At 40.7% G+C, this 27,711-nt stretch overlaps 1 protein-coding gene and 1 long non-coding RNA gene across 3 annotated transcripts in view; both read right to left on the bottom strand.

Annotated features, from left to right (window-relative positions):
- The window catches only part of LOC134488089 (uncharacterized), a 122,897-nt gene that overhangs the window by 13,493 nt on the left and 81,693 nt on the right, over positions 1-27,711 (bottom strand). The window contains exons 1-2 of one of the 2 annotated variants that reach the window (XR_010066928.1): positions 8,367-8,586; positions 1,487-1,569 (exon numbers count right to left, since the gene is read on the bottom strand). This is a non-coding gene — a long non-coding RNA (uncharacterized LOC134488089). Of the gene's footprint in view, positions 1-1,486; positions 1,570-8,366; positions 8,587-27,711 lie in introns of those variants that run through there. The other variant, XR_010066929.1, reaches the window with a different exon arrangement.
- Positions 5,893-8,262, bottom strand: DIO3 (iodothyronine deiodinase 3). The gene has a single exon (XM_063290328.1). The coding sequence runs from the start codon at positions 7,460-7,462 to the stop codon at positions 6,605-6,607; it is 858 nt and encodes a 285-aa protein (XP_063146398.1). The 5' UTR covers positions 7,463-8,262; the 3' UTR covers positions 5,893-6,604.

Raw genomic sequence — 27,711 nt, 5'->3', positions numbered from 1 at the left:
GCAGAGGCTTGCTGTACTAAAATCAAAAGGGTTAGATGCTTCATGGTGACTGGGTTCAAAATCACAGTAAGCCATAATGTGTTTTGTTCTTCATTTAGTATGTAGCATGAAACCAGTCAAAGATAATACATTGAGCAAACCATAACTTTGTGTGGTATGTGAATCTAGCCAGTATAATATCAAACCGCAAAAGTAATCAGCATGATTACTGTTTGAATTGGTCAATTGCTGTATAGTATTATGGTTGGGTATCATGGTGAATAGCTACAGCCCAGTGCATTATTAGAAATTACTGCATAGGCATGACACTGTATGGATTAACATTAACCATGATTCTGACACTTACCCAGCAAATGTGCCAGAGATAGCACAGCAAAGCACAACTGATGACAACTGACATTATTTAGCTTTTAAATAGATTTCCAAACTAAAACAACAACAAAAACTCATTGTGGCCTGATCAAGACAGGGTAATCACATGTGGCTTTGGAAATGCTAACCCCTGGCTTTCTATATTCTATATTCAAAATGAAGAAGTCCAGCCTTATCATCTTTGCTAGACTAAGTGAGGCCTAAACTAAAATGTCCCAGTGCCATACAATGGAAGACTGCTAATGTTACTAATATAGCCATCATTTTTACAGCGCCCTGATGGTTGGGATCCTATCAATGGTAAACCAAACATTTGCAAAGTACCAGCTTGTACAAAGCTATTTTATTTGCCATTGCTAAGGTATAAAATCATTGCAACAGAACCTGATTGTAAGACACATTGAGCCCTCTGCATCTATTTATTTAATATCAACTATGCATGTATTTGCTAAATATATGTGTACAATTATATCTACACTGGAAGTAGGTCTAGGTATCCCAGGAAATTCTTCCTGGATTTCTGGCCCTTCTTCTTGTTCAGGATAGGAGATATAAATAGAAATTGTGGGAAGCAGCTAACTTTACATCGTCTCATGCGGCAGCTCCTGAGGTTCTGCAGCACAATTTTGTTATCCAGATTCTCCACCAAGCCATTCTGCTTGGTGTGGTGTTAACAACCAGGAGAGGGTGTCCCTGGATTTAAAATAAAATTTCTCCTTCACAAGAGCAGAAAGAATGCAATGGAGTGGGTTGTGGTCTATGGTTACAGCAGCCTTCTTGGATTTATTGTCCTTTGGTTATGCCAGATCTGTTGGTCTTCAGCCTACAGAATTCTCCGAAGCAGCATGGCTGAAGTTAACAGGCCCAATATATTTGGAAGACACCAGAATCAATTCATGTCCTCATTCAGTTCTTATGTTTGCTGATTAACTTTGGGCCTGTCCCATTCTTAATAAAACAAAAACAAAATCCCTGGGGACTAAAGCACTGTCTACCATGTGTGTTCCTTAAAAAATTAAGAAAAAATATTTTAAATTCTTAAATTATTTTCTGAACCATGCTGGGAATGGAACATTGGGAAATAGCATGACAGCTGTGTTATTTTTTTTCTTACCACACAGTTAGCCTAATTTTTCTTCACAAAATCACTGGGAAACTTTCTCACAGGGAAGGAGACAGTATGTGTTGCTTTGAGCTCTATGAAAGAAAGATAGAGATATAATTATAATAAAGAAAATTAAAGTGTACCCAAGCAGTTCAAAGTGTAAAACTCACAAATTCCATGTCTATTTTGGTCCAAAAACTGGGATTAGCTTTAGGTCACATTTTGTGGCACCCCTGGCTTTTGAGCTCGGTGATGAAATCAATAGACTTTTGCTTGGATGCTGTTTTCAAGTGTAGATTTCATTTCAACTTATTCAGCTGTGCTATTAACTAAACAAGCGGCATGCGTCTTTTCAGCTTAAGAGTGAATGCATTGGAAGAAAAGCTGGGCAGGATATCAGTTGAGTAGAGTGGTAACAAATTAATGAAGGAATCCTAAACTCCAGATTTCATATATGGGCTGGAATAAAGCTAGAATCCAGAATGTCTTCCTTAGGTTGAAAGCCACAGACATAACCTGTGGGCCATACAAGGAACCTGAATACATCATGGGAAAGACAAAATCATGATTTTGGCCAACTGTGATTCAAGGACTGAATTTAGAGCTATGTAAATTTTTAGTAACTGAATTATTTTGTCACTACCACTGACATTCTGATTAAAATATAAGTGCCAAATGAAACATTGCTACATATGTATGCCTTTTTTTTTTGCTGGAAAAACTGCTTAGGGTTTATTTTTCACATTTCTATTAGTGCCCATCTCCCCCCCAAAAGGGGGTTACTTTTCAGATATGCCTTTTTGATAGAAGTGGTGCTTTTACTAAGAAATGTATAATGGTTAGGAAAGGCTGGACTGGGTTTTCACCATTGTTGGCCACCATGTGCGGTTTATGAGCCAGGACCTGAGGCTGGAAGAACAAACCAGTCTGTGCTGTTTTCTGATGGCAAGGGAAGGGGCAGAACAAGCATAGCCACAGGATTTACAAGGTTGCTTTTTAAAGTGACACTAACATTTTTCAGTTAAACTGGAAAGGGTTTTTTTTAAAAGCATATTTAGAAGATGGTAATGGCTGACTACTTCCACATTGTTGTGAAGAAAACAACATGGATGTGTCAATGTAGCCACCATATGTGAGTTAAAGGCAAGAGTTAGTGGTTCTCAGGCCACAGGTGGTAGTTCTGTAAATATTCACAACCCTATAAAGGGCCAAGCAGAGTCTGTTAATTCATGGAAAGGGCGGGGAAAAAAAGTGATGGGTTTTAGCCACTGTAAATGCAAGAGTAAGACTGCCCATTGCCATTTGGGGGAAGCACAATCACCTGTTTCATTTTGGCTTCATTCATGACTGCAATAAAGAATTTTCTCTAGCTGAACCAGGTCTATGGAATTTCTGCCAAGTCCTAACCTAGGAGTCATGTTAGAGCCCGTGAAGTCACAAGATCTGTGAGTCACTACCAGATCCTATTAGAAAAGTCTGATATCATATAGCAGCACCTAATCAACTTTGCTTAATCTTAAAAAAGCTAAGCAGGGTTAAATCTGGTTTCTACCTGGATGGGAAACTGCCAGAAAGTAGTACCAGGTCTGTAGGCTATAGTCTTTCTCAACCTTTTGACCCTGGAGGAAGCCTTGAAATATTTTTCCATCCCTGCACGTTCAGGCTCAAATATAGGCCAGAAATTACAAAATTATATTTGTTTCATGTGTAGGCCTGTATATATCCATTAACTAAATTTTTAGTTCTTAAACTAAAAATAAAGAATGAAACTTACCTCTTTAATGTGAAGTTGCCTGAATTTGAAATAATGTTTTAAATAAATTGTGATCTCCCAGGGAACCCCTAGTGACCTTTCATGGAACCCTAGTTGAGAAACCCTGGGCTAGACTGAGAACTGAACAATCCCAAAAGAAAGGTGTTTCTACAGGTGGCCAGTGTGTCAAAAAAAGGCAAGCTGTTGGAAGTGGCATTGCAGTCCAAGCCCCACACCTTTTGCACATGCAGTGTTACATCTTTCCTTTTCTGACCCCCTGCTCCAGTGGACACTGCTGGTAAACCACTTCTGTATTTTTGCCAAGAAAATGAAAGGGAAGTGCTCATGTAATTCTCAGGAGTTGAGCTTGATTCGAGGAAGATTTCACCTCAAAATTTTCAGGCTGCAACCCAATTTTTGAAATGGTTAGCCAGCAGTAGTATGGGAATTCAGGGTGACTCAAAAGCCACATAACCTACCACTATGTTTAGAAATGTGAGTTCTGGATTACAGGTTACATGTTCAAACATTGCAGTTCTGTTGGTGGTCTGACTGAATTTGGCTGGTATTCTTTATTATATAACGTCTAACTATACAATAATTACAAATAATACATAAATTAGCACTTGGGTTTGAGTAATACCTCTTTGCTGAATTCAAGTAAACAAAGTACCCTGAAGATAATAATGAAACAAGTACAGATAATAGCTCTTAGCCCAGCTGTAAGCAGTTGGCTGCCCAGATTTATTAAGGTCATGTTGCTTGGAATAAAGGTTTTTTTTTTATGGGATGTGGAAAATTATGGTAGAGGATGCAGATTTCCTGCATTAATAAAACCGACGATCAGAATAGAATTAAGGAATCTAGAATGGTGAAAAAGTGGAAAACTATTAGGGATTTTTAAAGGCTTTGTGTATATCAGAGCATGCAATCCTTTTGTGGATGGTGGGGTGGGGGGGAGACAGGTAAGGACCACACAGGGTAACATCAGAATTTTTTACTCTTTCCCTCTAAAATATTTTAATATCTGATGAACATACCTGTATGTTCAACGTCAGCTAAGAAACATACTGTGCAATTCCCTGCTATAACGCAACACTTTATTGCTACTTGAAACCACATGCAAATTTTTGAAGGTGTGCTGCATAAGATTAGAGGGCCATCCACACCACAGCTGTGCGGGGGAAGAGTTGCAACTAAGAAATCTTGCAAGCAACGCAACTGCTCCTAAATGAGAATGGAAGCATCCTTTCCTATCTCTTGGTATTCTCTTCCATAAGACAGTTAAGCCAACTGCCTTTTACAACACTTTTCTTTCCAAAGATTACTCATGATTAGTACCAGAAATCTGTGGAGCAGGTAACTGTTCATCAGTAACCACAACGGACAATATACTGATAAGGTGTGATGTAACCAAAGCCTCAAGGATTACCGGATGTGTGTAGTTCTTTTCTGGGCAGGGGGTAAAGATAGCTCACAGATACTTAGGGGCATTGTCTGGGAATCCAACTATTCCTCTTGCTTCAGAGGACAGCACACCCAACAAGTTAAAATGATTTACAGTTCACAACCCTTTCCCTTATTAACAAATATACGCAACGCAATGGTGCGTAGGGGAATATTTCTGGCTCCTTCTCTGCACATCTCTGCATAGGATAATAGTAGCAAACCCTTGAAGTCCATTTTTCCCCAAATGCCTTAAGAATAAACAACCTTTACAGAAGACAGACACCTAATTTCTGGACTTGCAATCCCAACTTGTGTGTCACATTCTAAATGGGCTTCAAATGCACAGCGAGTGCAGCATTCTAGTTGTGTAAACTTTGCTTGAATGGAAAGCGAGAAAGTGTTTGGGGCCCTATTTCATTTTTTTAGCTCCTATAGCCTTCATAAAACAGTTCACATTTTTTTTTAATCTGTTCAATCTTGTCCAGTTCTCAGAAACTGCCTGGACAAGCCCCTGCAGTATTCTTGGCAAGGTTTTTCAGAAGTGGTTTGCCATTGCCTGCTTCCTAGGGCTGAGTGTGTGTGACTGGCCCAAGGTCACCCAGCCAACTTTCATGCCTAAGGTGGGACCAGAACTCACGGTCTCCTGGTTTCTAGCCCAGTGCCTTAACCACTACACCGAACTGGCTCCCTTTCTTATGGGGCTTAAGTATTGTGTAAACTCAGCCACTGTGATTTGTGAACCATTGTTTATGACTCAGGATGCTGCATGAAGCCAGCAAGTTCTGCTTGACTTAAGAAATCATGGTTAAAACAAATAATGGCTTAGTACAATGGGCAAATCCTAAAAGGCTCCTGTCACAAAATACAAGCTGTCTCTCCCACCATATCCAGGGCTGATGCCAGGTATTCTGCCTTCTGAGGTGGATAAACCTGCATACCCAATTGGGGATTGGCAGTTAAATCCCCCACTTTATTGGAAGGCAGTGGGTAAACTGAAAGAGGCAGCTCATGCCAGATTGCACAGCTGTCCCCCAACAGAAGGCAATGGTAGAGCACTGACCCCTTCACATCCATTAGTGCACCCTCCTCCTCCTCTGCTTAAGAGCAGCTTCTGATCACACCCATTTGGAAGCAAGTTCCCCAGATCAAAGGTTTGAGTAGCCCTGGGAATATTTGTAGCCTTACCTTGTCCTCCTTCCAGTAAGAAAGATCCAAATGAGGCATACTTTATTCAATCATCTTTATTAACAATGTTATAAAAAGCTCATAAAAAATGGGTATTTTACAAAAAAGAGAAAAGAAGCTCAACAAACCAGCTCAGAGATCACATAAATAGACTTCGTGGGTTTTTTTTTCCCTCAAAAACAAAAACTGGCAATTCTAGCATCTCCCAATTTCAGACACGGTTTCCTGGTGCTTCAAAACCATTTCAAAACCGGTCATCATAAAGAAACACTAGAAATCCCAGCCAAGGTTTTTGCCAGGACAGCAGAGAGAGAAAAATAGAGAGAACACACACCGCTTGGGTACGCGAAACTTCTCTCCGACAGACACACGTGCACGGCAGAAGACCGTTCCCATCGGAAACACGCGCGCACACGCACACCCGTACCCCACACGTGCACGCACACGCTCAGAAACAGGCCCTCAAAAAACAGTAAGCGCGTTTTCCCCCCACACAAAAGAGAGATCTGTTCGTTCACGCACGTAATAAGGAAATAAAGAAAAACAAAACTGCACGCGGAAATGGATGTCAATAACAAATGCTCGGCAAATCAACATGATTTGAATAACGAAGAGTCTCGGGCACGTCTTGCATGAAAACTCACACAGAGCCTCTCGGGAGTTACGGAACGGGACGGGAAAAGAGCTTCCCTCTTCCTTCGCGTCCGCTCTCCCACTTTCCGTCCGCCGCGGGTTCTTCCTTACACCTGGACGACCACGGTGCTGGGCCCGGCCCGGAGGCGGCTCTTGTACTGGTCGAGCCAGCGCCTGAGTTCGGAGATCTTGTAGCCCTCGGGGCCCCGGCCGCCCTGGTACATCACCTTCCGCTCCTGGATAATGTAGAGGCGCTCGAAGTACGCCCCGTAGGCGGCGCTCGAGGCGTTGTCCATGGTGTCGACGGCCAGCGGGCAGCCCGGCGCGCCTTCCTTCATCAGCTGAGCTGCGCTCAGTCGGTCCTGCAAGCACTGGTGTTTGGGGATGTCATAGGCGGCGTCCGAGCTGACCCAGCCGTCGGAAGGGTGAGCCTCCTCGATGTAGACCAGCAAGAAATCGGCGATGTCCACGAAACGCGTGGCCAGGCGCTCGAAGGCGCGCAGGCGCGCCATGAAGGGCGGTCAGGTGCAGCTGCCGAAGTTGAGGATCAGCGGCCTCTTGCCCCGAGCGTAGTCCAGGATGCGCAGCCGCGTACGCCCGTCCAGCTGGATGACCTCCGGGTTCGGCGCCGTCGCGCCGATGTGCGCCGCCTTGAAGAAGTCCAGTTTCTGGCCATGCCACACGGCTTTGAGTGATTCCAACGTGAACATGCGGTTGGAGTCGGACACGCACAGTGGAGGGTCGTCCGGCGGGCAGTTCCCCGCGTTCGGGTCGCTGTCCTCTGCCGCCAACTCTTGCTCTTCACCGGGTGTCGCCGCCGAGGTCAGCAATAGTTTCTTCCGGATGCAGAGAAAATCCAGTAGCCAGAGCATCACAGCGGTCAGGAGGAAGCGGGGCAGAAGGAGCACGAAGGCGGCCACCTGGCTGAATGCTTGCAAGGTATGGGCGCCCACGGAGTGTAGCATCGCAGCGGCAGGAGTAGCAACTCCGCTGGGCGCCCACACTGTGGTCCCGAGCCTCCCGCGCGCCTCCCCCGCCGCCGCTCACTCCCACCACTCCACTGGGCGGCTCAGCTGATGAGATCCCGCTTCTCCTTAAACCCATTTTATAGTCGGGGATTTAAATGAAAAAGTGACTCCACCTCCGGCCGGAACCCGCCTCCTTTGGAACCTGAGCCCGGGGATTACCTACCCCTCCACTCCAATGACCTAAAAATATACTGGCCAAGAGAAGAGGAAGGGGGGGGGGTGGACCGAGAGAACGCGCAAGCGAGCCAGCCTCAACCCGGCTTGCAAGTACGGGGGACGGACGGCGCAGGGAACCACCGCTCTCGGGCCAGCAAACCAGCTAGGAAGCTTCAGGGCCCGCCCGGGGCTTTTCCCCACAAAGCTAGCAGGCCGCGCGTGCCGGGAATAATCGACGCAACAGGCGCTCGTGGCGCTCTCTCCTCCTCACTTTCCAGCCGCCCGCTTGGGTGAATGTGGGGAGTGGGCGAAGGTAGTCTATGAAACGCCCGGGACTAGGATGGGCTCCCGCACCGACAAATACCGGATCCCCCTCGCAGGCACCCTTGGGCAAGCAGGCATCAATCCTTCTCTCGCCTGCTTCTCTTCTCTCGCCTCGCGCCCCCCACGTGGATGGAAGGCGAGGTCGCGAAGCGAAATTCTACCGAAGCGGTTGTTCCTCCGTCCTCTGTGCACGCGAACGCCAGCGAAGCGAAACCCTTCTAACGAGCAGCGTCGCAAACTTTGCCTAAGTCTCGGAAGAGCGGACTCGCCCCCCACCCTCCGTCAAGTGTTGCCTCCACCCGCCCCTCCCCCTTTGCGAGCGGAGTCGCACGAGAAGAGATGGCTAGTTGGTTAAGATTACCCGCTCGGTCCTTCTTCGTTCGGGAAATGGGTGCCTTTCCTTTCGCCTTCGGGTGCTAGTACGTTGTCCAGGTGGTGGGGGAGGGATAGCCGGCGGTATCCGGAAATAAAGGAGTTAACGCTTGGTTAGTGACCTCGTCTCGGAGCTACCTTGCTGATTAAACCTGTTGACCGCAGCGAAATCGACGAGCGAGATTTAAATGTGGAGGATAAGTATTGCTTCTCGCGGCAGCCACTAGAGGTAGCTGTTGCCCGAAGGGTGGAATGGAGCGATCAGCAGATCGGCTTGTCTCCATTTCTAGCAGACTTGAGAATATTTGGAATTTAGGCAGCTTCCCTTTGCACAAGAACCCAGAGGTGTTCACTAACTCTACCCCAAAGGGTATAAAATTCAATATGGTATATAAGATGGAATGAATACATAATCTTAAACTGGTTGGACAGCTAAACTAGAATTCATTTGTTATACAGACACATCGCATACACACACATTAATTTTTCCTTACATTAGAAGTCATTCTGCTCCAGGACTGCTCTGTTTAACTGTCTGTTCTGGGTCTTAAGCAGAAGGCTTTCCCATCACCTGCTAGCACACTCCTTTTAACTGGAGATGCCTTCAGTAAACTATTAACAAAACTAAGATCTCTCATGTCTTCATCAATAGATTAATATTATGCAACAGGGCTTTACTTTGTGATTTGGCTCTGTAGAACACTTTGAAAATGATTTAGAAGCAGTGCTTTGAACCGCGCACAAGCACAGCACCTCCCTGCTGTTTATTAAAGGAGCCTGACCTTTTTCAGGGTTCCATGCAAGCCTGAGAAAATGGAGCTGGTGCTTTAAACATTGCCTTAATATCAAAAAAGCAGCAGCAACTTTTTAAGGCTCCAGCAGAAACCTTAAAAAGATCAGGCTGCTTTGATGATATAATGATATATGATGTGTCTGGGTATGTCTGAAGCATTTCTTCCCAATAACTTTCAAACGGTGCATGACCCTATTATGCAAGTTAGATTTAGGATAATGTTATATATTGGATTTAACAGCCATCTGTTGTCTAATAAAATAAACCAACCAAACAGAAACCAATCCTGAATGGAGAAACTTCATACTTCTGTAATAACTTGGTGGTTATAAAATGTTGAGGGAAAATATTAATTCTAATTTCTGGACCAGTTGTAGTTTATGGGTGGTTGTCAAGGGCAACCCCATCTCGAGTGCATGGCAGTAATCCAAATGGGAAGTGACCAAGGTGTGAGTGACCATAGTAAAGCCTGGCTAAATGAATGAAAACCTTACAATTTGAAATTTATAGCTTTGGACCATATTTCTGGGTTCAGTAGCAGATCTGGATGCAAGAATATGGATGGCCAGTAGATGGCAGCAAAGCAATAAAGAAAAAACATTTTATTTATTTATGTAAAAGATGTATATAGCTGCCCATCTTATGTAGCATTATCCTGGGCAGCTTATGAACAATAATAAATAACAATTAAAACATTAAAACCAGCATAAAAATTCTTAAAAAATAAACCCTTTGCTGCTATCTAGAGGTTGCCTGAGTTTTTAATTTTTTTAAATTTCAGTTTTAATTTGGGGATTTTTCAGCCCAGATCCAGTAGCCCTAGAAAAGGAGGCAGTTCCATATTTCTAAATAAGGAATCAAGTATATTTCAATAGTGCTCTCCAGATGTTTGAACTATAGCTCCCTTAACCTCTAGTGCAGTGTTTCTCAACCTCGGCAACTTTAAACTGTGTGGACTTCAACCCCCGGAATTGGCTGGCTGGGGAATTCTGGGAGTTGAAGTCCACACAGCTTAAAGTTGCCAAGTTTGAGAAACGCTGCTCCAGTGGTTGGCTGTGCTGGTGGGCAGCCATGAGAACTCAAGTTCAGAATATCTGAAGGGTACTAGGTTGCCTATCCCTGATCTAAGGAGCCCAGAAATAGAAACAATAGAAAGAAACCACAGATTGGGAAAGGCTGCCCTACAGATATAAAATAAATTAAAACCTCTAAAAGTGGATGGCAGCCAACCAGCCTTCTGAGATCAGTGCACACCCACCCTGGAGATTAGTGCACACTTGTACACTACTGGGCCCTTGGCAAAAGTGCCAATAAAAATGCCAACGTCACAGTGTTCTTATACAAATCTGTGATGAGACTATATTTGGAACATTGTAACCATTACTATACTCTGAAAAAGATATTGTATGGTTGGAAGAGGTACAGAAAGGGACAGTGAATATGTTCAAGGGAATAGAATAGAGCAAGACAGAATGTCTACAGCTTTCAAGGTTTTTTAGTTTAGGAAAAAAATGGTTGAGCAAGAAGTCATGAAATAGCTGCACACAATTACAGTATGTGTATTGAGGAAGAATTTAGCTAAGGAGAAGTTTTTTTCTCTTTCCATAATACTAGGACCCTAAACCCCCAGATGAAACTGAATGGTGGGAAACTCAGGACAGACAAAGGAAGTGCTGCTTCATGCAGCTCCTACTTCAGCTATGGAATTTGCCACCTCAAGAGGTGGTAGCAGCTATCAACCTAGGCAGCTTTAAAAGGGGGTTAAACATATCCATGGCAATTGTTCCTGGAATGGCTCCTAGTTGTGATGTCAGTACTGTACGTTATCTCCAGCACTGTGATAAGATCCAGCTTTATACTAATCACTGAGGAACAGAATGCCAGGAGATTGCACTCCTAACTTGCTTGTGGACTTTCCAGAAGCATTTTATTGGCTACTTTGGGAAGATAAAGCTGGACTGGATCACCTTTGGGAAAATGCCATAGTTAACTATGCACTTTGTGAAGAGTGAAGAATTTTCCCTTTCTCCACATCTTATTACACTTGATGCACCTCTGTTATGTCCCTCACTTTTTTGAAGATCTAAATCACCCTCAGATTTGGAACCTGTCCTCATAAATGAGCTTAATATTCTGGTTTGGTGTTCAGTGGTTTGTCCCTTGGATTTTTTTAACCTTTGTTGTTTTGTTCTTACAACCCTGTCTTAGATTTGTTACTTCATTGTATTTAATCTGAAATATCAACTGTGAGCAAGAGGAATTTGTTTGTGTTTTTTTGTGTGAAAATGTATTGGGTCTCTTTAGTGCTAATATTGTTGCATTATACTCACACAAATATGCTGTTTCTACCCTTAAAACCGTTCATACATCCATGTTTCCTATTCTAGAATTATAGATTGGAAAGAGCATGGCACAAGCAAATGTATTTGTCACTTGATCCTAATTCCTTAACAACAAGTGGTAGGTTGTGCTATATTCTGTAATTTTACATTGAATTGAGCAATGGGAAAAATGGAATGTGCCCGTAACAGAATCTCAGCCTTGGAGGAAGTTTCAGTTATTGCTCTTACCGAGCCTATGGATCAAAAGGTATTCAGCCCCAGTTGCCTTAAGCAGTATTTGTGCAAGCTTAACTTGCTTTTTGGATGTTAGTGGAAATGCTCCTACATTAACTTGCTCTAAGAGTTTACTGATATTTCAGATCAACCTTGACTTCTTGGGTTTGTGTGCAAAGTTGAATCCTACACTTGGCTACACTGCTGGAGTCTAGATTTGATTCATATTTAATGTCAAGCATTTAGGAAAACTTGGCATGTAAACTCTGAAGTCAAGCATTTTCTGGCCTCTTCATCTATCCCAAACCTACTAGATTATCCACATGCCTTGTGGGACATTTAAGTTGTACTGGGGCAGGGTTTGATATCCAAACATTGAATAGTGTAACATCTGTTTTTACTCTTGGCACTTATAAAATCAAGCAAATCTGAAGTAAAGGCATGCTGAAAACGTATACGATATAGAGTCTCTTACACACCGATAATGTTACATAGCACTTAATAAGTCCTATACTTCTCCACAGAGAATCAATTAGTAATCCTTGCTGGAACATAATGTTGCAATAAAAGAAAAAGAATACTTTTGAGAGGTGGAGATGATAGTTCCTCTTTTATGGAACTATGGTCAATTAAAACTCTTCCATGGATACAAAGAGGGGAGCCCCCATAGAAAGAAAAAAAAATGCTCACAACTCAAATTTTTGCCAGGTTAGCAATCCTGCCTGTTCTGAAAATTCAAAGGAAGTACATTGGCATTCTTCCATCTCAACCTTCTAATCACATTATTTTTCCAGACTCCCCCCACTCCAGTCAGATTGGAGAGGACTGCTGATACTATTATACTACTGGGGAAGCTATGGCCCTCCCATTGTGGTTGGATATCAGTTTCTATTATTCCTGGCTGTTAGCCATTTTACCTGGAATCAATGAGAATTGCAATTTTGGAAGGACATTTTTTACTTCTGGTTAGGCTGAAAAACTGTTGCCATTGATTTAAGTGTGTGATTGTCTTCCATGCATTGCAGAAAAAGAATTTTCCAAAATACAATTCTAACAATAACAACAACAACAACAATAACACCACTCTAGGACAGGGTTTCTTAACCTTTTTATACCATGGGCCCCTTTGAGAGTCTGGTGAAACTTATAGACCAGAGGCTATAAATTATGTTTTTGCCTACATTCATTATTGAACGAAAAGTTAAATTTCAGTTAGAGGTTAGTGAACATAAAGTTGTATTTTTTCCCCAAACTCACAGAAACCCTCCCCCCAAAAATCTATCTACACACACACACCATGGTTGTGGACCTTAGGTTAAGAACCCCTGCTCTAGAAGATACTATTCTGTCCAGCCAGTTACATCTTGTGACCGTGATTATGTGCCATCAAGTAGATTTCGACTCCTAGTGACCACCCTGATAGATTTTCTTCATGATGATCTATAGTACAAACATAGTAATTGTTAGCTTCATAGATTAAGGATTCCTTCCATCTACTTTCAAATACTGTAGTTAGCTATGTACTTGCTGTTGTTCTTCAGGTTATCACTACATATGTTCAGCATTGTTCTATTGCTTAATTGATAACTAGACTTCCACATCAAATCAGTTTCATTGTTCACAGTTTAAATTACAGTATGTCCCTGTGGGCCATCTGAACCTGTATGGGGAGATGAATACCCTACGGGAAAATTTAACCCTGATAAAACATAACATTACTTTCCTAGCATTTTGGAGCTCAAGAGGGACAATAATTCCCTGTGAGTGCTTGAAATATAAGTAAAAACAATTCAGTGATTCTCAACTCATTTTGCCTTTGCTTTGTGCAGTCATTTTTGAGACTGTAGGATTTGGAGGATGGGCTGGAGGTAATGCTTGAATTGTATTAGAAGTTTTAGATTTTTGGCCTTATGATATGTTAGTGAAATTGTAATTTAAACTAGTGTATTTTTCTTACTGTGTTTCAGTCATAAGATAAGGAAGCCCTGATTCCTGTGTATTTTCACAGAAGTCTTGTTCTGCAGGTTCCTCAGCTTCTCCTCCTGTCGGTGGCCTTAACGCACTCTGAGCATATGTGCTTTGTATTGCGAAGGTCTTCCTGAAAGGTGAGGCCAATTCACCAGTGAGGGGGTTGGATAACTCGGCCTCTAGATTAGGTTTGGAGTACAGAGCAACCTTCCAAGGATAGAAAAGCTAGTAGTCCTTGCTTAACACTCTTATCTCTATAAATGATTTGTCAACTAGCAGTTCCTTGATATTGATGTTAATCTTTCTTGAGGTTAGGGTTTTTCAGTATTTGGTTACCTGGAAAGTTGGAGGCTGCTTCCCTACAGCAAAGCAACTGTGAAGAGCAAGATATCAGGAAGGAATGCTTAAACCTTTCACCATCAGCCTCCCCCATTTCTACAACCTCCTTGGATGTTCTTTCATTCCTTGCTGATCTGGAAGTTAATAGGAGTAGAGCACCCTCCCACCACCCCTGGTTCCCTTGCAAATTGTTCCCTTGACTGCTTTGCAGCAAAGAAGCATGGTTGGGATTCTCCAGTGTAGGAGATTTACCTATGGAGGTCACAAACTTGTAACAATCCTGGTTCCAGTATTCTCTAGAGCAGTGTTTCTCAATCTTGGCAACTTTAAGATGTGTGGACTTCAACTCCCAGAATTCCCCACCCAGCATCTTAAAGTTGCCAAGGTTGAGAAACACTGCTCTAGAGCTATCCCTTCATTCCCTGTCAGATCAAGAGGATGACTTCTTGGCATTTTAAAAGGCCTGAAAGATTTTGAATGATTATTACTGTCAGTTACATTTTAGCTACTCTCTTGATATTTTTGATTAATGCTGGTTTTATTTTTCTCATTGGGAGCTGCCCAGAGATACTGGCAGTTAGGAGTAACTTAAAATTTAGTAATAAAAAGAATTATACAGATCCAAAGTCCAAATCCTCCAAATTGCTATAGTCACGTGCTGCTGTTGTAGAAGAAGAAATCTGTACTGAGGTTAAAGACCAGTACACGTTACTTTTCCATTAAGCATCTGCTATAAAAGGTGAGAGTAAGTGAGTTGAGAGAATTTTCTAACTTTGATACTTGGGTCCTGTGAATGGTTATTATCATGCTTCTCATCTTTATCTCTTAGATATATGTCTTACAAATGTTATTTGTTTCCCTTCTGGAAGTCTTTATTTTTATTTTCCTCCTCCTTCTAAACATTAAAGCTCATCTCTTTCACTTTTGGAATTTGTCTAATTTTTCAAACCCAGATTCTATAAAGCAAAACAAAAGCAGCTAAAACTACCATTGACAACTTTGCTTAGTTTCTGGAATATATGGTGAAATGATCCCTTTATAAACTCAGCTTCACTTCCCCATCAGATATGTGTAAGGCTTATTTTTACTTACTATTTTAATTTGCATTTTATCTAGCCATTTTGAGTGTGTATGGGGCAGATGTGAAGCCTTCTGCTCCAATCCGGAAGGAAGTGGGAATTTCCCTTTCAGCAACAGTGAAGATTAATCTATTGATGGAGAAATTCTGGTCTTTTTACAGAACTCCTCAATTAGTCAGTTGGACTCTGATGCCAAAGGCTCCCACAGACTTTCCTTTGCCTGATGTGAACATTTTCACATCTAGAGAATCAGATTCCATCTAACCTGTAAAGAAAGCAGTCGTGTTTGAAGTGGGGCAGTCCAGAAACAATTTTACTGCCTCTTCTGTTTGCAGGAGCTCTGCCTAAGCCCACCACAGATAAAGCCAACCGAATGACGTTGGTTCAATATTGCTTCTCTGAAGGAGCCACTTCTGTATACATAGGCACAGAATTTCAGGTTTGGGGTAGTCCAGGGTCCCTTTGAAGATTAGTTCTTTCCATTTTATTTCAGTGTGAAGCAAACACGATGCTTTTTCCATGAAGCACTAGCATTCCTTGCCTTGCTCAACATTCTCACATAAACTGAGACTATATTCTCAGATAATGGAGAACTTTCCTAGTATTTTTTCCATTCCTGGCATTTATATTGCTGCTATATTATCTTTAGCTAGACAAGATGACATGAAGACACACCATAACAGGGATGTCTGTCAAAACTGGGGTGTTTTCTATATGTTCATTTCCCAAGCACCCCCCTGAATTTACCTTCTCTTGCTCTTCTTTGGGAAATTAGTTTTTCCTTTCCTGAAAACTTTTTCTATGGTCAGATTGAGAAAGTTTATATTAAGACCTGAAGGTACTTCTAAAGTGTGAAATAATGCATCTCTTCATCTGAGGTGAATTCAGGAGAAATGCTTTTTACCAAAAATCAAGAGAAGTGTAGCTTGTCTTGCATAAGTTGATTAGAATTAAAACTAGTCTGTTACCTTCAGATTTTCTTACAAAGACCCCTAAGAGTAACTGAAAAGTAGTTTAGAGAGTAATCTTTTACTTTAAGAAAAAGAAGAATAAGACCCCTCTGTCTCTTTTAAAACCCTTATGCCCTCAAAAATGTGGAAATAAAACTAACTACTGTCTCCGGTTCATATGGCATGTTAGGACAGATTATGTCAATCTACTGATTTCATTTTGGGGGTGGCTTTGTTTTTGTTTGTTTATTTGTACTACAAAGAATTGGGTATGTTTTCTGACTGTTTTCCTGTTCCCAAAGAGCCAGGAAACTGCAGGCAATTAAACACTTTGCTCTTTATTACTCAGCATCTGACTGGATCCATTTGCCTCTTCTTTTGCAGCACATTCTTTCTAATCTAAACTGGAACTGGAAAAAACCAATCCACCAACGCTTCTTGAGATTTGTATGTATTTCCATTTCTATATTGGTCGTTCGTTTATTCGGGTTTCATAAGAGGCAGCAAACAAGAAGGAAAATAGGCCTGGTAGAACTATTCCCGGAAGAATGCTGAGGTGATTATCAAGAGTAAGAGATTGGGATACCCAACACTTTTATGAACAAAACATAAAAGGAAAAGGGAGGAAAAAAGGAATACCCCAGGGATCCTGAGTTAGGAGAAATCTATGACAAAGTGATGTTAGTGTTTCCAACAAGGCTTTTATTGTGCAGTTAGCCTGCCTTATCTTCAGTGAAGACATTGAATCACACTTTCATTGCATGACTGCCATGCCTCCAGACATCATCATCTTCGGCTTGCAACTCCTGGGAGTTTAATTCATCTGCATTTTCTCACAGTTGCATCTGATTTTTTTTCTTTCCACAAAGCATTGATCTAGCAGGAAAAGAAGTAACAGCTAGGGGAGTCCAAAGCTGTGTCTGCGGCTGTGTGTCCAAATCTGCAAGATGGCATGGGGTTTCAGTCAAAGCCTCGCCCCTTTTATACATGTGTACAAAAAGGGCAGGGCTTTGATTGCAACACTGTGCCAACCATTTTGCAGATTTTGACATCCCTCCCCCTTAGTACCTATCTAATTTTTCTTTTACAGGTGAAGCTGATAGGTGCCATCATTCTGGAACAACCAGAGTAAGCTGGAAGATTGTGGTGTCCTTAAGGTGGAAAATTGTCTTAGAATAATGCAAAGGAATAATAATAATAATAATAATAATAATAATAATAATAATAATAATAATAATATGGTGCCCAACTCCCACTGACTGTGGGTGATTTACAAATTGTTAAACACATTAAAAATAAGAAAACCACAAAAAGGAACAAAGATGGCAGAAATAACAAACCCAGTTGGGAACAAAGCAAAAGAAAAGTAAGTTCTTTCTTTGTCCCATGAAGTATTTTCATTCCTCTCAGATGGCTTTGTCTTCCTTTGCCTCCACACCATTGCTTCTGTTGGGCAGCTGGACCAATTTACTTCTGTTCAGCTGTGGCACAAGAGAAGTTACTAAGATGGTGGATTTTCCTTAGGAACCCTGGAGCTTGGGGGGAATTCTTGCCTTATCCCAACTCCCACCTTCTTAGCTTTCTTCCCTGCCTGCAATGGGTAAGCCATTGCTGTTCTGCTATCTTTTCATTGATCTTTTTTATTAAGCACAGGAGTGGCTTTGTAGCTCTTCCATACAGCAACTGGATAGCTTTTTTTTTTAAACAAAAACACTGCAACAAGCAACCTGAATAGAGGATGAGGATGGGGTGGGATGGGGTACTGGCTAGATGCCAATGTTGGTCCCTCCCATTGGACAGTTCGAGGGAGCACTGGTTGCTTTTGTAGTGTTCTCAGATTTTGAAGTCACTTGTAGAGAGGACAATCACAAATTGGTTTCTTAGTTTGCAAGTATTTCTGAAGTTCTGAGATGAGAAAATGGTGGCAGTGTGAAAGTGCCCAAAGTTCAACAATGCCATTCTCTGCATCCTGGAAGGGGGAGTGTTTCACATCTATGACAGTTGGGCAGATGGGCCAATTTACTTCTGTTCGGCTGTGGCACAAGAGAAGTTATTAAGATGGTGGATTTTCCTTAGGAACGCTGAAGCTGATATAACAAGAACAACTTTCCAACTGAATTTACTAGGTGGTGTATAAGCAGACTTCCTTTCTACTAAGCCAGACCATTGCTCCATCTAGCTCAACATTATCTGGTGTGATTGTCAGCAGTTCTTCTAGATTTCAGACAGGGGCCTTTTCCCAACAGACCTGCTGGTGCTGATACCTTTGGCATGTAAAACATGGCCTTTATTTGTTTATTTATCATATTTTTATCACCGCCCATCTCCCCCACACAGGTGAGTTGAGTTTGAGATATGGCATCCTGTTGCAATCTCTACATGACATGCATAGAGTTCTTTTTGATCAGTCACCTATGGCTGTCTGGAATGGTTTGTTACAGCCCATTTTTGGGAAGATAGATATTATATAGTTCAGCAGTCAGCAGCTAGAAGTGTGAGTGTATGAGGGTAACTGAGAGATAACTAATAATTAACCTTCTCTCTTTCTTTCATACACTAACTCAGGAATGACACCAGGAATGGTTGTGAATCTCAGCAATTCTTTGCATCATCCCCCCTGAGATTAGATTGGCCCCATCCCTGTTGGCCTTTTGTAAGGCCTTGAAAACTTGGTTTTGTGCCTGAGCCTGGGGCCCTGGGCACAGAATAGAGCCCATCTTCTGGCTGTGTGGATGATTGGTTAGATAATGCCAGGCTGCTATGTGTTTTATTTTTTATTTTTATATTGTGTATTTTATGTATTTTATTGTAAGATGCCTAGAGCCATGTAATAGCTCATCTTTGAGTGAGATGGGTGGTGACTAAATTTGAAATATAAATAAATAAATAAAATAGTGAGATGCACAGCTATATAAATTTAACCTCTTATTCAGAACTTGGCTTACTCAGCAAATGGCTCAAATACTTTGCTCGGGAAGATCTGACTTTTTATTGCAGACAAGAATGAATCCTTAGACACAGATTAAGATTTCTCTGTTGCAGTACACAGAAACCAAGGTCTCTATGTGGAATTGTGCTCTGAGGTTTAAATGTTAGGCTTTTCCCTCCTTCCTTTCCAACTCAGTGGATATTTGCCTGTTCTCTTAATGGCCTTGGAAGACATCTCATCCGTGTTGACAGAATGGTCTTCTCTAGTTCCTGTCTTGCTGGCTCATTCTTTACCTTTACAAGCACTTCACATGCAGCTTCTCAATATCCTCCCACTACTTTGATTGATTATGTGCCATCAAGTCGTTTTCTACTCCTAGCGACCACATAGGTAAGATTTTCTCCATGACAATCTATCCCTCACCTGGTCTTTCAGGTCTTCCAATGGTGCACTCATTGCCACTATAACTGAGTCCATTCACCTTGCCCTCCTGCTACTAGGACCACATAAATGGGTCTTTTGCTGAATTTTCTTTCATTGTGCAGAAAAAAAACCAGAGCTGTATGTCTATCTGTGCTTGTCAAAATTCTTGGCTTTGGAAAGTTCAGCAATTAATTTTAATTAAATGCACATAAGGAATGAACTAGCCAAACAGGGTATACCTGGAGCCTTTTTGAATGTAATTTAGATAAGCCATCTAGAAATCCTTGACATAAATAAGACAAATGCTAAGTACAAGAGAAGGCTTGTATAATCATTCAGTCCTATACATACAATATATGCACACATTGTATACTTTTCTTGAGACTGAATCCAGACTTATTCATACTTAAAATAGGTTCACTGAAATTGTTCTGCTCTAAATATAGTCAGCTTTGGTTCTACCCCATTGTATCTTAAGTTGGATTTTAATTGATTTAATTTAATTTTATCCATTCTTGGATGAAAAGGGGTTAGGATATGAAGAGGATATTAAATTGATCATAGAGAGATCTGTTATATATCATTTGATATGAAGGCAATCAAGAGAAAGCAAAGTGTGAGGGAACTGCATGGAGTCAATGGGAATTAAAACTACAGGAGTTAAACAGGTATTTAGCTTCTTTTGAACTAAATGTTAAGAAGCAGTCTGTATGAGAAAATAATAAATGTGTTAAATTCCAGATATGCCCATAGAAGTAAGGTGTCAATTTCTCAGAACTGGGTCCAGTATTACTGAAGAGTTTAGTAATGATTAGTTACCAGAATAAATTCTAATATCCTACTGTATTTAATTTTTTTTATTGTCAGTGATGTCATGGAGACACACACTAACTGTAGATAACAATCAGTCTGTTGCAATATTGGTTTAATAATATCTGCCACTGCAGTGCCAAGCAAAACAGCTGTCACTTTTCAGCAAGATAGTCATTGCCAGTTGCAGGCGTAGAAAAGAAAATTCTAATTAAAAACCTGCTTTGAAATACAATGCAGATTGCAGTCCAAAGGCTAACCAGGTTCACAGAAAAGTGGTCGCAGGCAGGTGCTGCAATTCTTTTTTTAAGAATGAGGGGATTTACAGTATTAATTGCTGTGTGCTTATACTGTATGTGTCAATGAAATATTCTTTCATTGACTTAAGTGCTGTTTAATGCCCAACATGTTAAGGGATTTGTGCACACCTATGCCATTCCAGCTTGCTTCTACAGATGGTGATCTAGTTGATTTCTCTGTTAATATTTCATAGGTATTTAAACTTGTATATAATTCATGTGGCAAACTCATTCAACCATCTAGTTTCTAAGATACGATCATTTTGGATCTCCCAGCTTCTCATCTTGACTGATCTTATCCTTTTTGGCTCTTCTTATCTGAATCCTTAATCCAGACTTTCCCAAACTGGTACCCTGGGTCATGTGATCAAAGCAGTTTTCCCCACGGTTCTGCACTTCAACTCACAGAATAAAGGGAGTTTCTCTGGTTAAACAGGCTAGGAATGATGGGACTTGAAGTCCAACACATCTGGAGGACAAAAGGTTCAGTATGGTTGATATAATTCTTTTGACTAGGTTCCCTATCTTTTCTTCATTTACCATCTTCTCCATTGATAGTTTCTTCTTAGCATGTAAGTATATTCATATTTTCTCTTTTTCCAGTTCATCTCATTGTCCTTTTATTTTTCCCATGTCCCTCTTTTAATCATTTCAAATATGTGATCTTTACTTGGGTGTCCATCATCCTTTGTCTCTTCTTCAACAGTCTCCCTGATATTTTTTAAAGTTTTGGCCAAATTTAAGCAAATTGAAATTACTGGCAAGGAGGATTTTCAACATCTGCCAACTCTAGGCAATTCTTTTTGGAATCTCATCCTTGGTTTTCCTAAAGAACATCAAAACCAGTAATCTTGTTATTGCCATCTGCAATTTGGGATTCCATAACACTGTGGAATCAAGTTGGGGTCCTCATATCTAACTCAACCTTCCCCTGTCTATGTGAGGTTTGAGTCTGACCTTGGCTCTGAAAACAAAACTTATCTTGAGCCAGAAGGGGAAAAAAAACTTACTGGGAAAGATCTGGGGAAATAGAAACTAGTAGTGACTCAGCAGAGTGGGAGAATTCAGAGACGCTGATTGGGCAGAATCCAGAGGGAGGTTTGAATCCTCCAATTAGTGTGTGAGAGAGGAGAGCAGAGAAGCGCATGAAGCAAAAGGCAGCCCGATTGGCTACAGAGGATAACTGGCATGAAATAATCGCATAAAAAGGCACCAGCACCAGGAGCAAACTGCCGGAAACAACTGTTCTACTGTGCTAACAGCTTCGACAGAAGAATCCTCACCAGGAAATGGAGCCTTGCCTGTAGCTGACACAGAATCAGTGCCAGCTCCCTTTACCAATGCAGACCTACCTCCTTTGCACCCTGATCCAGCTGAGTCCAGAGTTGCATCCAGCCTCGAGTCTCGTCTTGCCATTCCAGCTGAGTACAGCCTTGTATCCAATTCCAAGTCTCGTCTTGTCATTCCAGCCAAGCCCAGTCTTGCCTCCAGTTCCAAGCCTTGTCTTGCCGATCCAGCCAAGTCCAGCTTTGCCTCCAAGCCTTGTCTTGCTGATCCAGCCAAGTCCAGCTTTGCCTCCAAGCCTTGTCTTGCCGATCCAGCCAAGTCCAGCTTTGCCTCCAAGCCTTGTCTTGCCGATCCAGCCAAGTTCATCCTTGTCTCCAGACCCGAGCCTTGTCTTGTCACTCCAGCAGAGTCTTGCCTAGTCTCTATCGCCAAGCCTAGCCTCACCTCTGTGCCGCATTCTGCAATCAAACCTCAAGCTACCACCTTGCCACACGCCCTAGCCACCCCTGGTCTTGCTGCTTCACTGAGTTAGCCAAGTTCTGTCTTGCTGTGTTGCCACAATCTCCTTCTACTTTTGACCTGGCAGCCTTGCCCTGTGTTCCTCCACTGCATGGGTGGGCTTGATTGAATTATATTGCCTATTAATAAGGACTCTTTTCTGTTGTAAATAGTTGGTTGTTAATAAAGAACTTCCTATTATAATTCTGCCTGGCTGCCTCATAGTCTCAACAGGACAATCTGGGATTTTCCAGATGACCCATCATCCCAGCCTGCATGTCCATGGCTGAGGATGAGAGAAGCTGTATTTGAACAAGTTTGTAGGCCACCAGTTTGGGGAAGTCTGATCAATTTGCTTCTATTTTTCTTGCATTTTGCTTATTTCTTATTCTTTCTGTTCGTCATTTTGTTTTGTAATTAGTATATTGTTGAAACTCAGTAGATTTATATTTTTAATTCTGACAGTTCTTTAATGTTTTATTACTTATGTAAGATTGCCCCCCCCCAATCTTTTATTTTTGTAATGAGATGTATATTGAAATAAATAAATCCCAGATTCTGACAGGCATGTTTCTGAAGTTTCAATTGCAAAAAATGATGCTAAATGGTATGCAATTTCCCCTTTTATTTTATTCCAAAATGCTTTGGAAGACTGAGGGTTCAATCCATAGCAGACATACAGGACGTTAGGAGAAGAGATTTAGTTCCCCTGAAATTTCCTTATAGCAATTTCTAATTGATAAAAAAAAGCCCTCATTGGTGGCTTCTGGTGGGGAACATGGTTGACTGAACAGCTGTGTCTGTGAGCTCCCCAGACAGAATTGACAATGTAGCGCTTTTTCAGGCTCAGGCAAGTTTTTACCTGAAGCCCAGAGCTTTTTCATGAATAAAGAAAAAGCTCGGAATCATCCCAGCCATCCTCCAAAACATTGCCTTGCAGCCAGAGAATTGCAAACAGCGTTCGTGATCCAGTAAGAGATGATGGGAGTCTGGGATGTCACCATTTCCAACTTGTGCTGCAGCCTTAAAAGGACATTAGGTTGAGCTGCCCCATTTCTAAGTCACCCAATTTATATTTTTTAAAGGTTTTCGTACCCTAAGAGAGGCTTTCTACAGCAAGAAGAAGCAGACTCTCTTGGTGCTTATCCTTATTTCTGGATTAAATTTTTAATTTTTAAAAAGTTTTTGCTTCTTTTCCTGTTTAAATATTAAGGACAACTGAGATAATAGCCTCCCTACTATTACCTTTGTACTGAATTTGAAGGATTTAATATTTTCCTACATGTTGAATCTGCCATTTTGAATCTACAGTTTTCTGCTTTCACTTTCCTTGGGAGTTGTCTGTTAGCTTGTTAGTACACTCTCTCTTGTGTCAATTTCATTTGGAAGTTTTTCATTAACTTATTAACTCCTTTCTAGGTGAGTCAAGTATCTAGGGGGCGGCATAATCCACTGCCTGAAATATGGAGGATTTCAAGGAGACTTTTTCAGAGTCCTGTTGTGAGCCTGAGCAGACCTTCAAAGAGATCTTTTCAGATTTCTATCAGGCTGTTCTGCAGAATATTTGAGACATTGGGGAAGATATTATTTCTAAAGTGTGTCATCTGGCTGAAGATGTTATGGAAGAAGATGAAGATTTTGGCAAGGATGGAGATGTTTCTACTGACAGCAAGATTGAAGTATTGCCAGGCAAAAATTACATTTTGGTGCTGAAGGGGTTAAAGGGACAGTGTGAGCTGCAAATTACAAAGGGAGTTGTTTTCTAAGGGAATGTTATGGGAAAGAAGAGGTTTTGTTTTGTGGGAGGCTGCCTGAACTGCAAATCACAAATAGAGCTGTTTTTCTGAGGGAATGTTATGGGAAAGAAGAGAATCTGTTTTGTGGGAGTTTTTTTGCTGAGAAGTCTGAGTTTTCAAGGTGGGCAGTTGGGCTGTTTGATTTTTGTAAGAAAATTGCCTTGTATGTAACAGGGATATATGTAAATGTCTTGGTATATTTTGAAGTGGGGTAAAAATTTAAGAATGTTTAATTGAATTGACAATGAGGCTATTATGATTTCATTTTTCTTTAATGATTTGGATTAAGATTTACTGGACTTTTTAAAAGGTTTGTTTGATTTGTAAGATTTATAAGGTAGCTATAAGGTATAATAATAATTGCTTGGTTTTAATAGGGTTAAGATTGTTGTAGTATTATTAATTATAAAAGACAATTTATATGTTTTGATAATTTGATTTGTATTATAGTGAACAGAAGTATATAGAATAGTGGTAGGAAGGAAATAAATAAACATCTTTTGGGGAGGGAAGTTGATTTAGAGATTTATATGGTTCCTTCTTTTTCTTTATAAGGGGAAGGAACAATTGCATTAGTTATTTGTATATGTGCTAATGGAAGGATTTATAGAAATAATGTGATCTTGGTTTGATATAGAGTAAGGGATTGATTATGGAAATTGCTGTATATTCTTGCTGTTGAAAGTCGGAAGTCACTTCTTCATGTAATCTTCAAAATTCTTTTTTCTTGTGTCTAACACTTTTTAGTTTTTTCTCTTTTTGTAGTTTTTATCTTTGTTTCAAACTTAATAAAATTCTTATTAAAAAAACCCTCATTGGCATTTTTTTTTAAAAAAAAATGTTAACTGCCACGCAGGGGCATTTGATTTTTCAGCTGGAGGAGTCAGAGCTTGATAGAAGGATTAAAGTCCCCCTCAAAGTGTTGTGAATCTGACCTGGATCAGCTTCTCCCAAGCTTATTTTTGCATAAAACAAAACTAAAAGGGATGCTGTTTGTTTTGTATTAAACACAACATGTTCTATGACCCTGAGTTCAAACAATTAAAGAGGAGGTTAGATTGTGCTTTGATGTTCTACTTGTGAACTTCTTGGAAGGCTTCTGGTTTTCTACCCTGGAGAAACAGGATGTTGGGTTAAGTGATCCTTTGGTATCATTCAGCAGGTCTTTTCTTACTTACGTTGATGGTTTTACAGGAATTGCATGGCTCTTACCTTTAATCTGCATTCTCTTTTGAGATGTTCTTGTTCGCTTTCACATTCACTTTCACATTACAAATGACCATTAACACCTGTATTCTGATGTTTTCTATCTACTTTTCTCAGTTAAATACTGTTTGTGGATCCTCTCTATTATGCATCCCGTGACCTTTCAGACTAATTTACAAAATAGGAATTCTCAATGTTTCTACTTTTTCCTGGTCCAGAGATATGCTTCACTGCGGGAGTTATTTTTATCTCTTGGATTTGTGACTATTGGGTCATCATTACCTCTTCTTTCTGTTTTCATTGTCTCTTATCTTTCATCTAAGGAATTTGGAAAGATGTCCCGTCTCCCCCCAATCTTTTTTACTGCAGTTTCCATCTATCCCTACATGAGAGATGTGGAACCTGTGACCTTCTAGATCAGTGTTTCTCAATCTTGGCAACTTGAAGATATGGAGACTTCAACGCACAGAATTCCCCAGCAAGCATTGCCAAGTTTCAGAAACAGTATTCAGAAATAACCTCCAAACAATATCTCCTAGTATCCCTTCCTATTTGCCCTGTTGGTTGGGACAGCAGAAAAGTCATATTATCAATATCTGGAGCTTTTGATGCCTCATCCTAAATCCTTCACATTTGGTCATTATTTAATTCTAAAAGTTATTTAAAAGTTATTTTAAGTCCAAGTCTCTCAACTAAAAAAAACAGATTCTATAAAAGACAGTTGCATCCCTAGCTAAGATATATTTTGCTTTGATTTGTGCTCTTCCATTAAAATGCCACTTTGATGGAAATGCTTAATAAAAAGTAGAAAGATCCCTGGAACTTTTGTTCTAAGTCTTACATTAACTTTTTAAATTTCTTCCTGCCTGTCTCTCCCTGCCTCTAAGAAATATAACTAGAAGGGACAATGTTAGTAATTTTTCAAGTCCTTTTTATGTTCAAGCTCATATTTTCAGTATAACACTAACAAATCAGAATTAAGAGGGTATTATTGTATATTCTTTCTAGTTGTAAAGAATGTTTTTTCCCATTCCAATTCAGTTTTGTTGGCTGTTCTGTTACAGGGAAGAGTAGACCTGTGTTGAGCCTTGGACAGTTTGTCATGTTTTTCCATGCTCTCAGACTTGCCTTTCTGGTTACAGCTGCATCAAGTTGGGGTTGGATGGTGAACAAAAGTATTAGGCCCAAGATAAAAACAATGCTCCTTTCTCCCATTTATTTGGGGGTTTTCAACACACATGTTTAGCATTATCAGCAGACCAGGCTGGCAGCATGGCAGAGCAGCGAACCAGCAGTGCGGCGGTCTCCAGTAGCGCAACGATCTCTGGAGGACCTTGGCAACGCGGGGAGCCTTGGTGGAGCAACCTGGGGTGGCATCAGACTGTGGGCCTGGGGCTTTTTGGGACCATCTCTTGGCCCCTTTTTGGCCTGCAATGCGGACTCTGGTTGTGCAGGCCTTCCCTAACATAGACAGCATTTGCAAACAATTTTATCTAATATGATGCATTTTTTACATTATTTTTCTGAATACGTGTATTGTATACCAATACATCCTATAAAGCATTTCTTTTTTTAAAAATGGTAAATTGCATTGCAAAATTCAGAGAACTTCACTTTTTGAGTGACATCTAAATGTATTTGATTAAGCTTAGAGTTAGATAACGTTACATATAAAATTAACCCACTTCTCCCCATCCCTATTTTAAGTTGCAATATTAAGCTATCTATATTAATTTATTTATTTTAAGATATTTATTTTCTAATTTAGTCCTAATGTATCTACAAGGTGGTATACCATCTAATGTTAGAATACACAGCACTGGTAACAACAAAAGGTAAACAACATTCACACTAAAAACATCAGAACAGGAAAACCATCATAGACCAAAGAACCAGAAAAATGAAATTCACAAAACTCAGCAAATCCAGAACAAATACAAAGTGAACCTAGTTAGAAGTGGTGGTGCTTTCTTGAAAACAAGACCATCATCCCAATAGCTAATAATTTCTCTCTCTCTGTCTGTCATCTATCGGCCTATCATCTTAACCTTCACCAGCAAAGATGAGGAAGAATTTTCTACATAAAAATAAAGATACACTAGTCTGAGAAATTGAAAAAAAAATTCCAGAAGAAAGCAGTGTCAGATCACTTCTATATTGTTTGCAATCCATGAAGTCATCAAGGGTTCGGCTTGACATGAAACAGATTTGACTCACACTACGTATGGATTGAAGACAATGGGCCTAACACCCAAGTCAATGAATACTGAGACTGAGTTAAACCATAAACTTGAAAGTGATTTAAAAACATAATCCCATTTGGTCAGCAGGAAAGGCAACCACAAGAAAGCAACATGGGTGTGTCTATCTAGACACTGTGAGTTTATGCTACAGCTGTTCTA

This window comes from Candoia aspera, chromosome 1 (assembly GCF_035149785.1).
Source record: "Candoia aspera isolate rCanAsp1 chromosome 1, rCanAsp1.hap2, whole genome shotgun sequence".
In the NCBI taxonomy this organism is placed as follows: Eukaryota; Metazoa; Chordata; class Lepidosauria; order Squamata; family Boidae; genus Candoia; species Candoia aspera.
The sequence above is the reverse complement of the archived record's forward strand: the minus strand, read 5'-3'. Positions and strand labels throughout refer to the sequence as shown.